General features: G+C 38.5%; 1 protein-coding gene across 1 annotated transcript; it reads right to left on the bottom strand.

Annotated features, from left to right (window-relative positions):
• Positions 1–2157: 2157 nt before the first annotated feature.
• Positions 2158–10452, bottom strand: LOC140946206 (cholesterol 24-hydroxylase-like). Its single transcript, XM_073395291.1, has 4 exons — positions 9802–10452; positions 8065–8398; positions 7600–7672; positions 2158–3343 (listed from the first exon to the last, which is right to left on the bottom strand). The coding sequence occupies exons 1-4, from the start codon at positions 10408–10410 to the stop codon at positions 2821–2823; spliced, it is 1539 nt and encodes a 512-aa protein (XP_073251392.1). The 5' UTR covers positions 10411–10452; the 3' UTR covers positions 2158–2820.
• Between the last annotated feature and the right edge of the window lie 5722 nt (positions 10453–16174).

The raw sequence follows: 16174 nt of genomic DNA, 5'->3' as shown, positions 1-16174 counted from the left end.
TTTGTCTTGAAATTTAAACGATGTTGTAGTGAATCAACCTCAATGAAAGTTGCAGACCTTATTATTTACATTATGAAGATTATTATGTTTTAGAGATGTACAAAAAGCGTTGAAAGTCCAAATTTTGAGTGAAGTTGCACTTATACAGGTGGTGAGAAAACGGGTTAGTTTTTAAGATCGCAAGATCGAAAATTCACCAAAATTTCCCAGCTTCAAAATATGATATTAAGTAGCATTCTGACGCTACTTAAGAATAACGCGAGTCATTTATAACGTTTTTATTAAATAATCTATCACGGCTATTAAAAATTTAAGGTTTGAAATATATTTTCGTTTTAGTCGAATTCAAACGTACAAAATTTTTTACTTCTGACGGAGATTGTTTGCTAAACACCAAACTTTGAGTTCCTGGTATTGGATTTTCAGTAGCTGGTCTAGATCATACAAGATTCGGCTTTTAACAACTTCACTTTTTTATTGTTGTCATAGTAATGTCGATTTTACTTAAAACTACATTTCCACAAATTTCAATCCATAGCCAATTACTGGTGAAAATTTTATAGCGATCGGACAAGGAAAAAACCCCTTTTAAGGCGATTGTAAAATATCGCTATGGCCGTTGAAAAACTGTATCGACACACTTTAAAGATTAAAAATTAAAATTCATATCGTAATATTTACATTATATACATTATTCTGACAGAACTTTAATTAAAATGTTCTTTGAATAAGAAAGTTGTTATTGAAGTTTTTAATTTTGAAATGTCATCATGATTACGTATGGTTTCTGGCAGTGAGTTCCAAATTGTAGATGCTGCAAATGAGAATGATCTACAGCCATATTTCTTCACCTTTGCTGATAGTATTGTCAGGAGCCTCTCAGAGGCAGATCTTGAGCTTCTTCATGATCTGTAGGGTTGCAACATTTCTGTTATATAGGAAGGTGCTAAACCATGTAAGGCTTTAACAGTTAACAGAAGTATCTTGTATATGATACGGCTGTACATGGGAAGCCAGTGTAACTGTTTCAGAATTGGCGTGATATGATCATGTTTCCTGGAACGAGTTGCAAGGCGTGCAGCACAGTTTTGGACAGCTTGTAGACGATCAATCAGAGATTGAGGAAGGCCATAGAGTAATGAATTGCAACTATCTAATTTAGAGGAAATAAAAGCATGAACTAAGATTTCAGTGTCTTTTTGTGAGAGACCGTCTCTTATTTTAGCTATATTCCTAAGATGAAGAAAACAAGTTTTACATATGGTAGTGACGTGTTCGACAAGAGTAATAGTTCTTGATCGAAGACGACTCCGATGTTCCTAGCGGAACTCACGGGTATTATTCAACTTAAAGAGAACTTATTTCATGAAAAAAAGTATGGGAAATAGAGGTTATTAATTATTACATTTAATTAATACCCTCTATTTATTTGGTTATTTTAATATCAGTAAAATTATACTTGTAATAGTTTAAAAGCAATACCTTTTCTGTATATCAGTGGGAATACTAATAAAGTGTTATGTTTTGTTAGATTCGATGTAAACTGAGCTGACTAAATTAGTGCGACTGTGAAGCATGGAGTTCGAGGTTAGCTTTCCTGAAATCGATATTACCTACATTCACTCTCTCAAAAAAGATATTGCTTTGTACAACTTTCATGAAATTTATTAAAATGACCTCGACGAAACGCTCTCTTTATGTAAACTACCCCCCAAAGCCAATCAAGATTTTGACTATTCGTTTAGTTCGAACTTGTGAAATGGCTCAAAAAGCTTTCCTCAGAATCTGTATTTTCCAGTCTCTGTTAGGATTTCTCTACTTTTGACGTAAAAAATGGAACAAAAAAGCTCCTAAAGATATTTTTAAAAGCTACACCAACTGAAAAATCCTGTGATGCATAGTGTCGCACGTTAAAATGAATTTCTTTAGCTTGCGTGGGAAGGCGTTTGAAGAGGAAAGGAAAGGGGGGATTAATTGCAAATTTTTCACGACTGCATTGTCTTCCGATTCATTGAAGAGACCTGAGCACAAAGAAAATCAAACTAAATAATAGAAAGACCAGAAAGCCGCGGAGTCATATAACAATTTTAATACAGTCGAACGTCCATATGCGACCACCTCTGGTAAGCGACCACCTCCTTTAACACCTCCTCCAAAACATCAAAATTTTCCCAGTCGAAGCATTACAGTTGGAACCGCTAGTAAACGACCACCTGTAAGCGACCGCGAACACTTTTTGGGCCTGACAGTTGAGGATTTTCCATTGTTTTTAACCTCTTGTAAGCGACCACTTGGCGCATTCTCTGATCTCTTTTGTTTCGCTGTGTGCACTATGTTACTTAAAATATACGAAGAACTTTAGTGAGAACATGGAACTACACATATCCTAACTTAGACATTGCGTGCAATAAATTATCCTCTATAAAGTAGATCTGCCTGGACCTCTTCTCGGAAGAGACCCTCGATTCTTGTAAACGATCACCTCTCGTAAGCGACCACTCAGTCTTTACATTTTGGGTGGTCGCTTACGGGAGGTTCGACTGTATATCCAACGTAGCCTACTATAACGTAATTATTAAGAGCAAACAGTACATTCTTTAAGGACGCGATAAATTCGAGAAGAGCCAGTATTCAAATCAGGGTGCTAATGATTTCTGACAATTCAGTCGAGGTAGTATGTCTATGATTAACATAATTAATTTCTAGTCAATCGTCTTTTTAATTACGCTCTGAAACTGAACGCAATAGAGGATGAAACAATAGTGTAGCTGCAGGCTTTCCCTTCCCTTCTTCCTAGCATCCTGCGACGCAGGCGAAACTTTATCGTTGACAAGCTCTTGTAGATCTTTTTTTGATAGTACAAAGGACTCCACCTTTAGGACGCATTGTCATTTTCTCCTCGCGCTGCAGGGTTTGCCCAGCTACCAGCTCAAACTTAAATTTCCGAAAGAGTTGTGCCATCAAAATGGAAGCGTTGATGCTTGAGAAATCCTTTCCAATACACGTTCTTGGTCCACAGGAAAAAGGAAAGTATACAAAGTTGGAGATCTTGTTTTCACTGTTATTTTCGCCCAAAAACCTGTCAGGATTAAAGCATTCAGGATCGCACCAATTTTCTGGTAAGTGATGAGCAACATAGATGGAGAAATCAATAATTGCCCCTTTGGGAATCTGAAATGAGCCAAATTTCTCTGGTTTTGTTGATGTGCGCAACATTCCACCGGCTGGTGGGTGCTTTCGAAGACTCTCCTTGAGTGTTTGCTTAACATACTGTAGTTTTGAAATGTCATCATATTCAACAGTCTCTTTGTTTCCAAGAACATGGTCAACTTCTTGAAAAATACTAAAAATGTAAATCACAAAAATAATAAATTGTTACATTATTATTACACCGTTACTGTAGCCTCAGCAAATAAAATTACACAGTCAATAATTCCAGTTAGGTATGTGCTGATATTCTATTAAGCTAGCCATCAAGTCTCTTTGGAATTCCATCATTCTGTTTCTGAAAGCAAAGGGGGTATCAGTGACATCTTGCATAAGAAGAAAAACTGATTTGAGTATGTTGAGAAGTGGCCGAGTGCTTAGAGCGCTGAACTTTGCTGGACTTATAATTCGGAGGCCCCAAGTTCAAGTCCCGCCCTAAACGCCGGCTGGATTTGTTCTTGGCAGCTGTCCCTAGTTCAAATCCTCGGCCAACCGGCTGGGATTTTTAACCTTGTTATGTTTCATTTAAATTATTTGTTCCATTATCCCTGAAAAGCCCCACGAGGGGAGAGGATAATTAAGGTATCATTATTATTACTGGAATATTATGGGACAAAAAATATGGGATTGCAGGGACTGTTCACAGTCCCCTCTTTTTTTCGTAAGATCGTCGAGATATAGCGCGTCTTACCGTCAATGGCAGCTATCTTGATTTTCAAATGTACTGAGGGGGTGGGCGTCGGGGATTATAGCTGACACTCATGCAAGATGACAGCCCGTAACGCAAAGCCCTCGATCTCGACCATCTTACGGAAAAATAGAGGACTGTGAACAGTCTAGGGATTGCATGAGCTGCATAATGGTCAAAGTAAATCAAACGAAGGTCACGCTTTTGCAACAAAATATGGCAAATAGGGGGAAAGAAAAGCTGTTATCACGGCTGTTTTAATTATTTGTTTTTTCCATGTCAAGTTGTTGTCAATGAGTACTGCCAGGTGATGGTTTTTGCGTTCCAGCGGAATGAATTTATTAGAAGAATTGTAGAAAAGTTTTAGATTTACTTTGTAGCTAGGCCTTTTGTGATAACAGTGAAAAATACTAAAGTGGCATTTTTCGACGAAAAGCTATTTATTTGCAATTTACGCACTTATATACGATTAGAAGTTCACAATTAACGATAGCTATTAGCCATTTCGGTTGGCGATTGGTATCAAGCTCAGTTTAACGCAACAATTTTGGATATCATTCTCATAAAGTGGTAACTAAAGAAATGGTCCTTGCACCGACCCCTGAGGAAACCGCCAGTAACGTTACCGACTTTTCTGATATGCCATCCCAACATGAGTTGTCTGGGTGCGGCCCGTCAGATACCATGAAAAACACTCATTTACAGCGCCGCTAAAACCGTGGTGCCTTAATTTTTCTAATAATACAGAGTGATTGTAAATTGTAAATATCATATTATCCATTCCCCTCGAGGCTTTTCAAGGATAATTTAGAACACAGGTTGTTTATGGCGCAGTTTAATTCATAAAAGCGAGAAACCACCACACCAGGAACTACATCTCATACTCTATACGAAAGTCTAACCGTTTGCAAATGACACTACGAAGGCAGTACTTTCTTCTCAGTAATTCAAAGACCCTAAATGTTGGTCCGGCGAGGGTTTCTATCCGGGGCCTCTCGCTCGGCAGACCAGCGCTAATCCAGCTGCACTGACCGGGCGGTGAACCGACCATATCGAATAACTTAAGTCGATGTATAGTGAGTGGGGTGGAGTGCTTATCATGAAAGCCATACTGTGATATAATACGCCTTGCTTATCCAAAAATCTTTTCAGACGGTTATATAAAACAAAGACGAGATATTGGCCTCTAATTGAAAGGGATGGTCTCGTTTCCGTTGAAGTAGTTAGGATTTTAGAAGGATAGATGGCAGCCAGTTTCGACTGATTTGGTTCATTATGACGGATATAGGATAACTTATAATAGCTAGCTACACATGAGGTGTCTTAAAACTTCTTCCCTCTTATTTCATGCGCTATAACTTTTGATCGAAACTTTATTTTTACATTCAATTTCTAAAAGATATTAATTCCTCTATTAAATACATGCGTTCAGCATGTCAGTCTAGCATGACCCTTTTATGTCTTTTATGTTTTGGTTTTACTTTCTGTAGCCGTCGCGGCAAAGGCTGGAATAAATCATGTAGCGTGTTAAACGCCAGATTATCCATTTTGAGCTTGGTACGCAAGGGTCACTTCGAACCTCAAACAATATCCGGCGCGGCTTTTTTCCACTGAAATGTTTGTGTACTTCGTTACAAATTTGACACGAGCTGAACGTTGTTTGGCGGACTAAACAGAGGTTTTTTCGTTAGGCTATCGCAATAAAATGTTTCGTTTCCCATCGCCCGACCGACCCATTTTTTTCGAAAAGTAAAAAAAAAAAAACAAAAAAAACAAAAATTCCAGATTAACTACAGTGTAGTCAAAGAAACTAGTCAGAGAAGCAAGTACGAGCACACGATCTTGTTTTATTAACAACAATTGGGATGATGTGATGTCCTTGTCTTTAATTAACATCAATACTACGTTTTTTAAAGGCTGTTTAGACATTTGATAGTCGAAAAGACGTTTCGAGTTGACTTTGTAACCAGGCTTTCTTACTTAGCATCCCAGCATTCTCTGGAACCTAGACCCCTTCAAGTGTTCATTCTTTTTTTTTCTTTTGCCCGACCGACCCACCATCACAAGAGACAGGGCGATGGGAAACGAAACATTTTATTGGGATGGCCTTATATTAGAGGCCTCCGGCCTTCGCATTTGATGAACCTGCTCCAGACTAAGTTAGCTAAAAGTTGTGAAAGCTATCTCGTCGAATTTTCTCTTTTCGGTACCGGCCTTGCCTTCTTTAAAACTATTTTAGATGCTTTACTCAGAACTTTCGGTCTTCCTCTTCTTTTCTTATCTTCAAAACTCTCATTTCTCCATTACCATCTCACAACCATCATTAGAATTTTCAAGTTTTTTGGCAATTTTTTGACAAGCCAATGATCGAAGTATGCATGCTTATGCTCTCACGTAGCGAAGCGTTTTTGTGTTGAGAGGGTTTATCTTTCATGTTAATAATCACAAAAAAAAACCAAAAACAAAAACGAAAGTTCGATCAATTCGGGCTAAAAATGAAAAAAAAATGTGGCGGGAAAATATACACGGACGCGCGCAACTTTGGCGCGAAAATACACGAATCGAATAATTCGAGTCAAAAGATGGCCGAGTAAGTATGAAATATTTGATTAGATTTAAACACAATTTTAGTTAACACGATTTACTAACCAAGTCCAGTCATATTGCATTGCAAGTAGTAGAACTAACTTTTGGGACACCCTGTAGTCGTAAGATGCGAATCAGGTACTCACAACTTTCGGATAGGTTTCATGTTATTCAGAGCCAATCAAAATCCAAGTAGTTAATGAAGGCAGATCGAGTCATAGTAGACGGTCTGAATGGGGTTTAGTGCTTAGTGTTATTTGCCCAAAATGTTTAATGTTCGCTGTTAAATTGGCCAATTTTTTAATGTTCTCTGTTTCCGAAGAAAATACTGTTAAGTGTTTGGAAGGTTCTTCGGACATCTTTGGCAATGATCGGACCTCTTCGCAAGTCTTCGGAAATCTTCAACAGTCTTTGGGAATCGTCGGTAGCCTTCGGAAATCTTCTGAAATAACCCGGGATTGTCGTAAAATGGCCGAAACCTCCTTGATATAGTAAACAAAATAATATTGGCCTTTTTGGAGCCGTTTTTGCTTCTTTCTGGAAAAAATTGGTTCGTACGTTCTCGGGTAAGATAACCGATTTTTAATTGAGGCATGATGAAAGCCACCAGAAAATTTAGGATTGAGTGTTCAGGGATTGAAAAGCTGGTCAGAAAACGTTGCAACGAAAGGCTGGTTTCCGTTAGCGACGAAGTCGGAGTTGGAGTCGTAATCAGAAGCGTAGAACTTTAGGATCTAGTGAAAACAGCGTTCTGATACTTCTGATTCCGCTCAAGACTCTGGGTCGTCGAATTCGCAAGTAGAAGCGGAAGGACTAAACCAATCACAAAGCGAAGGAACGTGCTTTGTCATTGGTTTATCCCTCCGCTTCTGCTTCCTACTAAGACAGTGTGGTTTTCTTTAGATCATAAGCGAAACGTAAGCGATGGAGTCCTAAGCGCAGTCGGAAGAAAAAGAAAACGTTCTGATTCTTCTGACTCCGATTCAGTCGGACTTTTGACTCCGCTTACGACTCCGATTTTTGATTTTCACTAGGTCATAAGCACTCTTACGACTCCGCTTACGACTCCGACTCCGGTGAAAACCATTCTTAAAACAACAATGTGACTTAATAAGTACCTGTTTTCAATTCTTCCATTTAAAAGGATTTCTAGCAAAGCAAAGCTGAGTTGATTGGCTGTTGTGTCTTGACCTGTGAATAATAAAATATTCAAACCATACATCTTTTTTTCTCAAGTTATTGAACAATAACCCAACACTTGCGACAAGTCGACTGCGCGAGCGAATGCGAGACACCTAACCTGCAGAAACCAGAAAAGGGCTTTGAGAAAGCCTACAACAACCCGAACGTCTTCTCAAATACAAACTCATGCACTTTTCTAATCATGCTCTCTTCCTTGGCTGCGTTTTTTATGAATGCATTCGTTACGAATTCATATACTGTATGCATTCATGATTGCATATTTGTTTGTGTGTATTTATTTATTTTTAAGGACCCCCTCCCCCACAAGAATCTTCATCTTTGAAGGAGGGAGTTTACTGCGGGAGCCATTAATTCTCAATCAGATTTCGTAGTATATTTACCTGCTACAAAAAAAGTAATAAATTCATCCACAAGATCCTCCATGCTGACATCACCGTCCAACTGACTTGCTTGTAAAATCATCCCCATAATATCATTAGGATGTGGCTGACAACTCTCTTGCATGGCTTCTCTGCGTCGTTCTATACTTTCTCTAGCAAGATTTCTTAAAAAAGATAGTGACTTTTGCACGTTCTTTTGATATGAATGTTTATAAAATGAAAGGGATAGAAATGGATCTAAGTAACTTTCTTCGTAACCTTCCAGGCACTTATAAAGACAATTTGGAACACTACTGTTATCTTCTAAGCACTTGAGTTCCAAATTAAATGCAACCTACAATTAAATCAAGAAAAAAAAATAGTTTAAACGCTTGTTAAACATAACTTAATTGTAAAGTTCGAGTTGATACTGCAGTTGAAACTTTAGTTGCAAAACAGTTATTGACTTGTGAACTAGTCAAATGCACAGATTATTTATAATTTAGTGTAATTCTCAAAATTAGCGTTTATTTTTTAATATGGCTGAAATGGAAGAATGGCCCTCTTGTATATTTGAACGTGTACTATGAGTATTAACTTCCTTTTACCCGCTTAGTTCAGCAAGCTAGTAACCTAGTTTCTTGGCCTTTGCTTAAGGAAGGACTCGGTCAACCGGCAAGAGTTTGCCATAAGATTTTTCTATGTTTAGTCTGCAGAAACCTCATTGTACAGTGCAAGAATCTCCACACAAGCGACTTTATGTGAAGAATCTTACAAATTCATTGGTTTCCTGGTATTTTAAAAAAATTGGCTTTAATTATTTTGATCGCTTCACATTCCTCGTCATCTTTGATCTACCATTTTAGCTTAGATAGCTCATCAGGTGCCAAAGATTCATAACCCTATTCATTCCGATCTTCCACCATTCCATGTTTTAGGGTTACCCTTCTTTGTAGGATTATAGTTGAACCTCCACGCGGCCAGTAATCAAAGTCCCGAAGTAACTGAAAGTTTATTAAACTTCTATCAAGCGGCGTTTTTGTTTCTGCGCCTTGTTTTTAACAAATTTCCTCCACGATGTTTTCTTTTGTGAGTGTAAAATTCGAGTCCTGAAGAGAACCATTCTATTTATCCAAAGAGAGAATTGTGGTTCTGAAAAAGTGTGTTATTTTTCATTACTATAATCTATTTTTTAGAAATTGGAAACTGATAGGGTTCAAAGAATTAGATGGAAATTGGAGTTTTTCTCTTGAGTCTGGAATGAAATAAGAATCAGTTTTGGTTCCCTGGCTGAAGTACCGTTACGGAATTACCCAAGTAGTGAATTGGTCAGCGCCATTACACAGCGGAATTCGTTTGACACCACTCCCCAGCAATGCACCATTACCAGTAAGTCTTCTTCCAAAGCTGTATATCAGGTGCAATATGGCCCCTATTACGCTGTCAAGCAAAATTTGCTTCAGTCACTTAATTTGTTCATTTGACCCCTTATACCCGCAAATATCATTACCTGACACTCTGTCTGAAAGTTAACATGATCTTTACAGTAGAATGAATGAACAACTTAAGCGGTTGAAAAAGAACCTAAAAAAATTCAGGCTTGTCCGGGAATGAAACCCTGACCTATGCGTCACCGCTTAGGTTTTTCTTTCTACTGTAAAGTCTGTGATGATCAAGCTCACTTTCAAATCTTTACCCACACGGCAGTTCAAAATATGACTCATTTTATATCAATTCAAATCTAAGTCTTTCACTCACTTTTCCAATGACATCTAAAGTAGTTTTCTGAAATTCATCAGCCATGTCAACAACAGTCTTTCCATCAGCAATGTCCATTAATTTGGTGACCAAGGAACTGGCTACAGAGTTAAATTGTGGAACCAGACCTTTCAAGTAGCCCCGATGAAATGCTGGGCTTAACAAACGTTTTTGATGTCTCCATTTATCGTGGTCAAGTTGAGTAAATAAACCAGAGCCTAAGAATCTATACCTCCCAAACAAATAAGCTATACTGTTATACATTGAAGGTGCCTTTGGAAGATTCAAGGTCACAATGCCATATTTTATGAATTCAGGACTGGATATTACCACAAGTGGTGAAAAAAAGTACCACCAAACAAACACTGGCCCATACGTGAGAGCATGATCAAGCAGTATTTCACACAACAGTCGCCCCTTGTTATCTGTAAGCTCTGAAGCATTGCCATAGAAGAAACTTGTCCGTTTAGGTCCTGGAATGTGGTTGTAATGCTGATGTCGATTCCACAAAAGAAGCACACAAATCGAGGCAGCAAAGAGTAACACAACCGAGAAAATGGCCAGGATGGTTGCCAAGAGGTACATTAAATTTAAAAATATTGACATCATGATATAAATGGGGATAACTGAAGGTATGTATATGTTAAACTGCAAGAACTGCGTCAAGGTGTTCTATTGTCCGCTCTCAGATTCTAGTGTTTGATGCTGCAGAGCAAGAGAAAAGAACATTTTCACCATTAGTAAAATACAGTGTTGACAAGATGTATTTCGTGCAAATGCATTTTGTGGGATTCACAACTGATTTTTCTTACGGATTCTTCTTACGACACCGTTTGGCGCTCGTGAGTTGGAGTTTTGAGATCCTAACGTGTATTCTACAAATCGTTTGACAACTTTGATTGATTCCATATCGTATCGAAATCAAGAATATTTTGACACAGTGGAGTTGTGTTATTCCAAAAGTGGCGCTTCTTCGCTTTGGTTCCGTGATAAATCACGCTTGGCCGAATATTAAACTTTTGCATGCACGTTAAAATTCATACAACTCCTGTTTATTATATCTTGGATGTTTTTTTAAATACCTTATCTAGTAATTTACCCAGACTCTTCGATTTTTATGGTTATTAAACAGGTATTCTTTTAACTGCTGTGTGATTGTTTTTTGTTGCCGTTTTGTCTTTCTAAATAGACAACGTCGGTTTTTCAATCCTAGAACTAGGGATATGGAGAAGGAATTCTGGTTTGTGATTCACCAACAAATGAACATACTCGGCCGAGTTGATTCACTCGACCTTTTACTGACAGCCAGTTAGTACGTCTATTTTCTGGTAAATTAAATCAATTCACATCCTTATTTTCATGAAGGAATAAGATGTATTTAAAACAACCAGCAGCCGATTGCTGAAACAAGGCATGTTTATCACACGTACTTTTTCGGTTTGCTACGCACCGACTATCGTGGATCCTATAAATTCAACGAACTTTAACGCAATGTACAAAAAAAAGAGTGAGAATTAGATATAAGATTTATGACAACGCTGGTAGCAGGGTCTATCTCGGATTAGGAGGGGGTTACTCCGTGCCGTTTTCCTGCTCTCGGACCCCCAAGATTCCGTTGCTTTTAACCTCCTTGGCTACGGTTTCCTGATTAGGGCTTTCAACAAGTTGCTCGGTAACAGCTGTTTGGCAGTTTCTCGTATCTCGGGCAACGTTTTTCGCGAGTCTGCTCTAAAGAGGGTATATAATTTTGTGCGAGTCTGCCCTAATTATAAACAGGATGAAATTTGTTTGTACTCCAAATATTCAAAAGCAAATACTAAAACGTCTATATAATAACGTGGATTTGCTTAACAGGATAACAAAATTGTGGTCCCAAACAGGGTATGTAGTTTATGATTTTCTGTCCTAAACAGGACCCTCAGCGCCTCCCCCAGGAAAAAGACGTTCCATGCAAACACCATACCATTTAAACATGACAGCCTCGTGTAAAAGAAAAGGACGGTCAAAAGTGTGGCTAATCAGAAATAGCCCTTTTCAAACATACCATAATACTCTTTGCTGTCCCTCCAAAATTTTGCATTAGCATTCTTACAATTGCCCCAAGAGAAATTGAAAACAATGCTTACGCAAAATTTTGGAGGGACAACAAAGAGTATTATGGTATGTTTGAAAATGGCCTATTAAGTTATTTTAACGGTAGAGAATAGAGTCTGACAAATTACGCCTTAATAATTTTGGGCGCAAGAGTATATCTCGAGCGTCAGGCATGCCTCTTAATGCTAATGTTATTTTTTTATAATTTAGCAGAATCAGATGTGTTGTTATGCAGTTTTCACAATACAGGGCCTAGGATTAAAATTTGGTTCCACTTTTTGTAATTTACCTTCGTGTGTATTGCTTAGAGTAACATTTTGTGTTATCATAACTGTATCTCAGAGTTAAGTCTCAACAATATTCTGTTACCTTGAGTTACATGTTCGTAGACAAGAAAACCGTGGCTTAATCTTGGGTTAAACTTAACCATCTTTCGAGGAACCGGGCCTGATCAAATTGCTCTCAACACGAAAACAATGTGTTTAGGAAAACAATTTTAGCAGAAATAGAGAGAGCTCATAAAAATTAACTAGTGAATTTTAATTTTCAGGCTTACATGTCTTAGATCTTAAAAGAAGCGACAGCTACTGCCGCCGAAAAACCAGAAGGATTTGTATGGGACGAACAGCTCTTGCCACTCAGTCACGGTTCAGTGGTCTTCCATACAAATCCTTGTATATTTTGAAACGTTCAAACCGTCGTTAAATCTCTCCCTGACGCATTACACGTCTGAAATTTCCTGTTTTTATTAGTGCGTTTCTATTTTTCTAGTATTTCTCTATAATAGAGCGCTCTTCTCTTTAAAAAAAAGGTTTGATAATAGAAATTTTAACTGAGTAACAAGGTTTATGTCATCTCCATAACTGACCTCCTCCTCGTGGCCTCTTCAAAACCTGCACAAAATCACTCCATTGACGAGAACTGGCATGAAAATTAACGTTGTCGCTAATATAAAAATTAATTAGAATTAATTATGAAAATTATGTAACTGTAAGTCTAGGTTTTTTTAAATCTTTTATGGTCACGTGACTAACAAATGCAAAAGCAAAGCTTTTCAGATTTCAATGTGCTCAGGGGACAACAATTTGACTTTTGAGGGGGGTATGGGTGATTTCAGAACGGAAAGACTGATTTCCGGGCAAAATAATTCTTGCCATAAAATTCCTGGTAAGAAAATTCCTGCCCTGAAAAAAATATCTTTCATGGCGTATTGTACTGGAAAAAAATTCTTACACCGTTGTATGTCAGGAAAAAATTCTATCACCAGAGGTTTGTGAAAATTAAAATTCTCCCTTAAACCAAATCACCTATACCACTCCTCAAAAATCAAATGGTCGGCCCGTTAATTAATACAGAAGATTTTGTATGCTACTGTTAAACTAATTTTCCTACCCAAGGCGCTAGCTAGAATGTTCAAAGTTTATGAAATCGTGGACATTACGGAATTGAATTTCTTGACGACCCTTAAAGACTCGAGAATTTTGGCATAGTCGTAGACCTTATGACCTTAAGCCAAGCTTCCAGAAGCAATTAGATGATTTTCTCTCAAACGCTATAAACAATGTGCTTAGTTAAATCCAGCGGATAATTAGGAGCGTGATACCAGAGTTCATGGATGACGCCGAAAAGCATAATACTAGACCGTCAGACCGGCGGATTAAGAAGTGCAACGCACGAGGTTCTGCCATTGAACAAAGCTATGAGAAAAAAGGGCAGGTGACTGGGACATAACCGATAAAACAGATACTGTTACAAAGGGTGATACAAAAGGTAAGACTAGGACTTGCCTGACAAAAATCTCTCCGCGCAGATGTAATCGCCGGAATGGAAGAGCAAGAGGGAGTGAAAGGGGGAAAGGCGTGTGGTTTTATATGGCACTCTTTTAGGACTATGATAGTGATTGGCTCTCTGAAGGGGATAAATTGTCACGAGTCGCATGATTCACTATGCGATGAGTGTATAGTATCGACATAAGTGACATTAAGCCTTGGCATAGTGTTCGATTTCAAAACAATGTCCACATTTCAAAATAATATTTCTAGTTTGGAAGTAGAGTTTGAAAGTTCCGGTCTCTGACTTGATCTCTCACTCACTAAACGATTTTATAAAGGCCTGTACGGTAAATAACAGATCTAGGTTTTTCTTAGTTACGCGTAATGCGAGAAGTGCGTGGGGCATAAATCCGACTGAATAATGTCAAGTAATACGGGCAACGTTTTTGTTCAAATAACTTGTTGCGTAACCGTTGTTGCATAGGTTCAATTACCGTTCTGTTGCCCAGTATCCGGCCACTTAAAAAAAAAACTCAATTTTTGAGGCGCCCTTTTCAGTTCTCGGTAAACGAAGTATTTAGGATGAAAGCTGAACATTTCAGCTTTAAGATGAACGTTTTGGCGAGTTTACAGGTTGCGAAACAGGTGCAGAAGGCGCCGTTCTGTCCAGGTGAGTAGACGTTTCATGGGTAATATTTACGCTGTTTACTGCGCAGCTAGCCTGCGAAACGCAGACGCATTTCCGGTCGTCGCTTTTCGGAGGGAGAGAAGCGACGACCGGAAATGCGTCTGCGCTTCGCAGGCTACTGCGCAGCAAAACTAGTGCTGTTCACAAATGGGTTGGTAATATGTGATATTTTTAAAGAAACTGTTTTATATTTAAAGTGAAGATACTTACAGAAGTCAGGTTCTCAGAAAATTTATTAATTCTTCTTGAAATTAAATTCGCTTGGAATAAGGGAGGCCAGAAACATTCACGAACTATTGATGTCAGGTGCCCAGTATCCGGCCCGTTTTTTCTTTGCCGTACAAAAGCGATGAATTAGCGTGTACATAATCCGGATAGGATTTATTTCATATCTATAACTATAATTAAAGCTTAGGACCTATCATATAATCGTAAAATGTAATTCTACTCAACTCCTTCTGGAAATTTTTTTCACTCATTCGATCAGAGGCGACTTGATTTCGTGTGCACGACTTGTTTCGCGTGACTGCGTTTTTACTGGGCTGCCTGTGGCACAGCCCAGTTATAAAATGGGCTTGGTTTTTCCTTCTGGCACAAATGGCACTCGGGTGTGTTCAGCGTGTGTGCAAAAGTATGCGTAGAATAGATCACTGGGCTTCAGCAGAGTACATTCCGAGGAGCTCGAAGCGACTCAAAGCTATTAGCAATCTATCTTCGGTGGAAGTGTACGAATGCAAACATACGAATGTAAACGCTGTTGATGGTTAGCCCACAGTAATTCAAAACAAACAAAGTTCAGAAAAACTAGAGATACCGTGTGGCATGAAAGTCTTGCAATTTTTCTAGCGATCTGCAAAAATGAGTTCCCGCCAAAAAAAAAAAAATATTAATGCAAAAATTTTTCCCGCAAAAATTTACTCCAGAGTAAATATACTCTGACAAAAATTTGCTACACAAAAATACTGTATTAAGGGCCTGTTTATATGGAGGTGGGGGACCCCAGGTAGGTGAGGTAACACGCTTAGGTTGGGTAAAAAAATAACCCTCCTTTACATGCAAATATCTTACAAGGGTAGGCTTGGCAAGTTACCCCACCTTGAAACGTTTACATGGCAAAACTTGACCCTGTCTGAGAGGGTTACCCAGTCTGGCAGACAGGCTATCCACCTTGGCAGGTCACTCCCCCCCCCCCATCATGTCAACGTGATCAAATTAAAATGAGATAATATATGGACTGGCCAGGTTACCCCACCTAAGCCGGTTACCTCACCTACCTGGGGTCCCCCACCTCCATGTAAACAGGCCCTAAGAAATTGTGTCTGTTTAATTACAACTCACCCCTTTCATTCAGAAACAAAACAGTATACAATGAATTGGTTTTACATAGTGTACGCATACCTTAGTACTGTTTGAAAATATTTATTTCTTTTACACCCTGATTGCATGTACTTAACAAGAACGAAAACATTATCAATGCTGGGTACTGGATACTTTTTGAAAATCGCAAAAAATTAATTCTCAGTGAGAAAAACCAATGTGTCGCAAAAATTATTTTCCACGAAACAGACAAAAAATCCCCAATCGCAAAAATAAACTCCCGCAAAACTTTTGTGTCACATGGTACACCCACCTAGCTTGTTTTGTGTCGACCATCAATTATCATTATCATCAATTTATAGTCTCAGTTCAAACAGTTTAATGAGACCTGTGGGTTGGGGTGGTGTCCGCGATGGGAATGCCAGTTTAGCAGGGTTACCTGTTACCTCTTCCTTTCATATGCTCTCAGCTGTCTGTTCTGGTAAAATTCTTGTTTTCATAC

This window comes from Porites lutea, chromosome 8, assembly GCF_958299795.1.
Source record: "Porites lutea chromosome 8, jaPorLute2.1, whole genome shotgun sequence".
Classification (NCBI taxonomy): Eukaryota; Metazoa; Cnidaria; class Anthozoa; order Scleractinia; family Poritidae; genus Porites; species Porites lutea.
The sequence above is the reverse complement of the archived record's forward strand: the minus strand, read 5'-3'. Positions and strand labels throughout refer to the sequence as shown.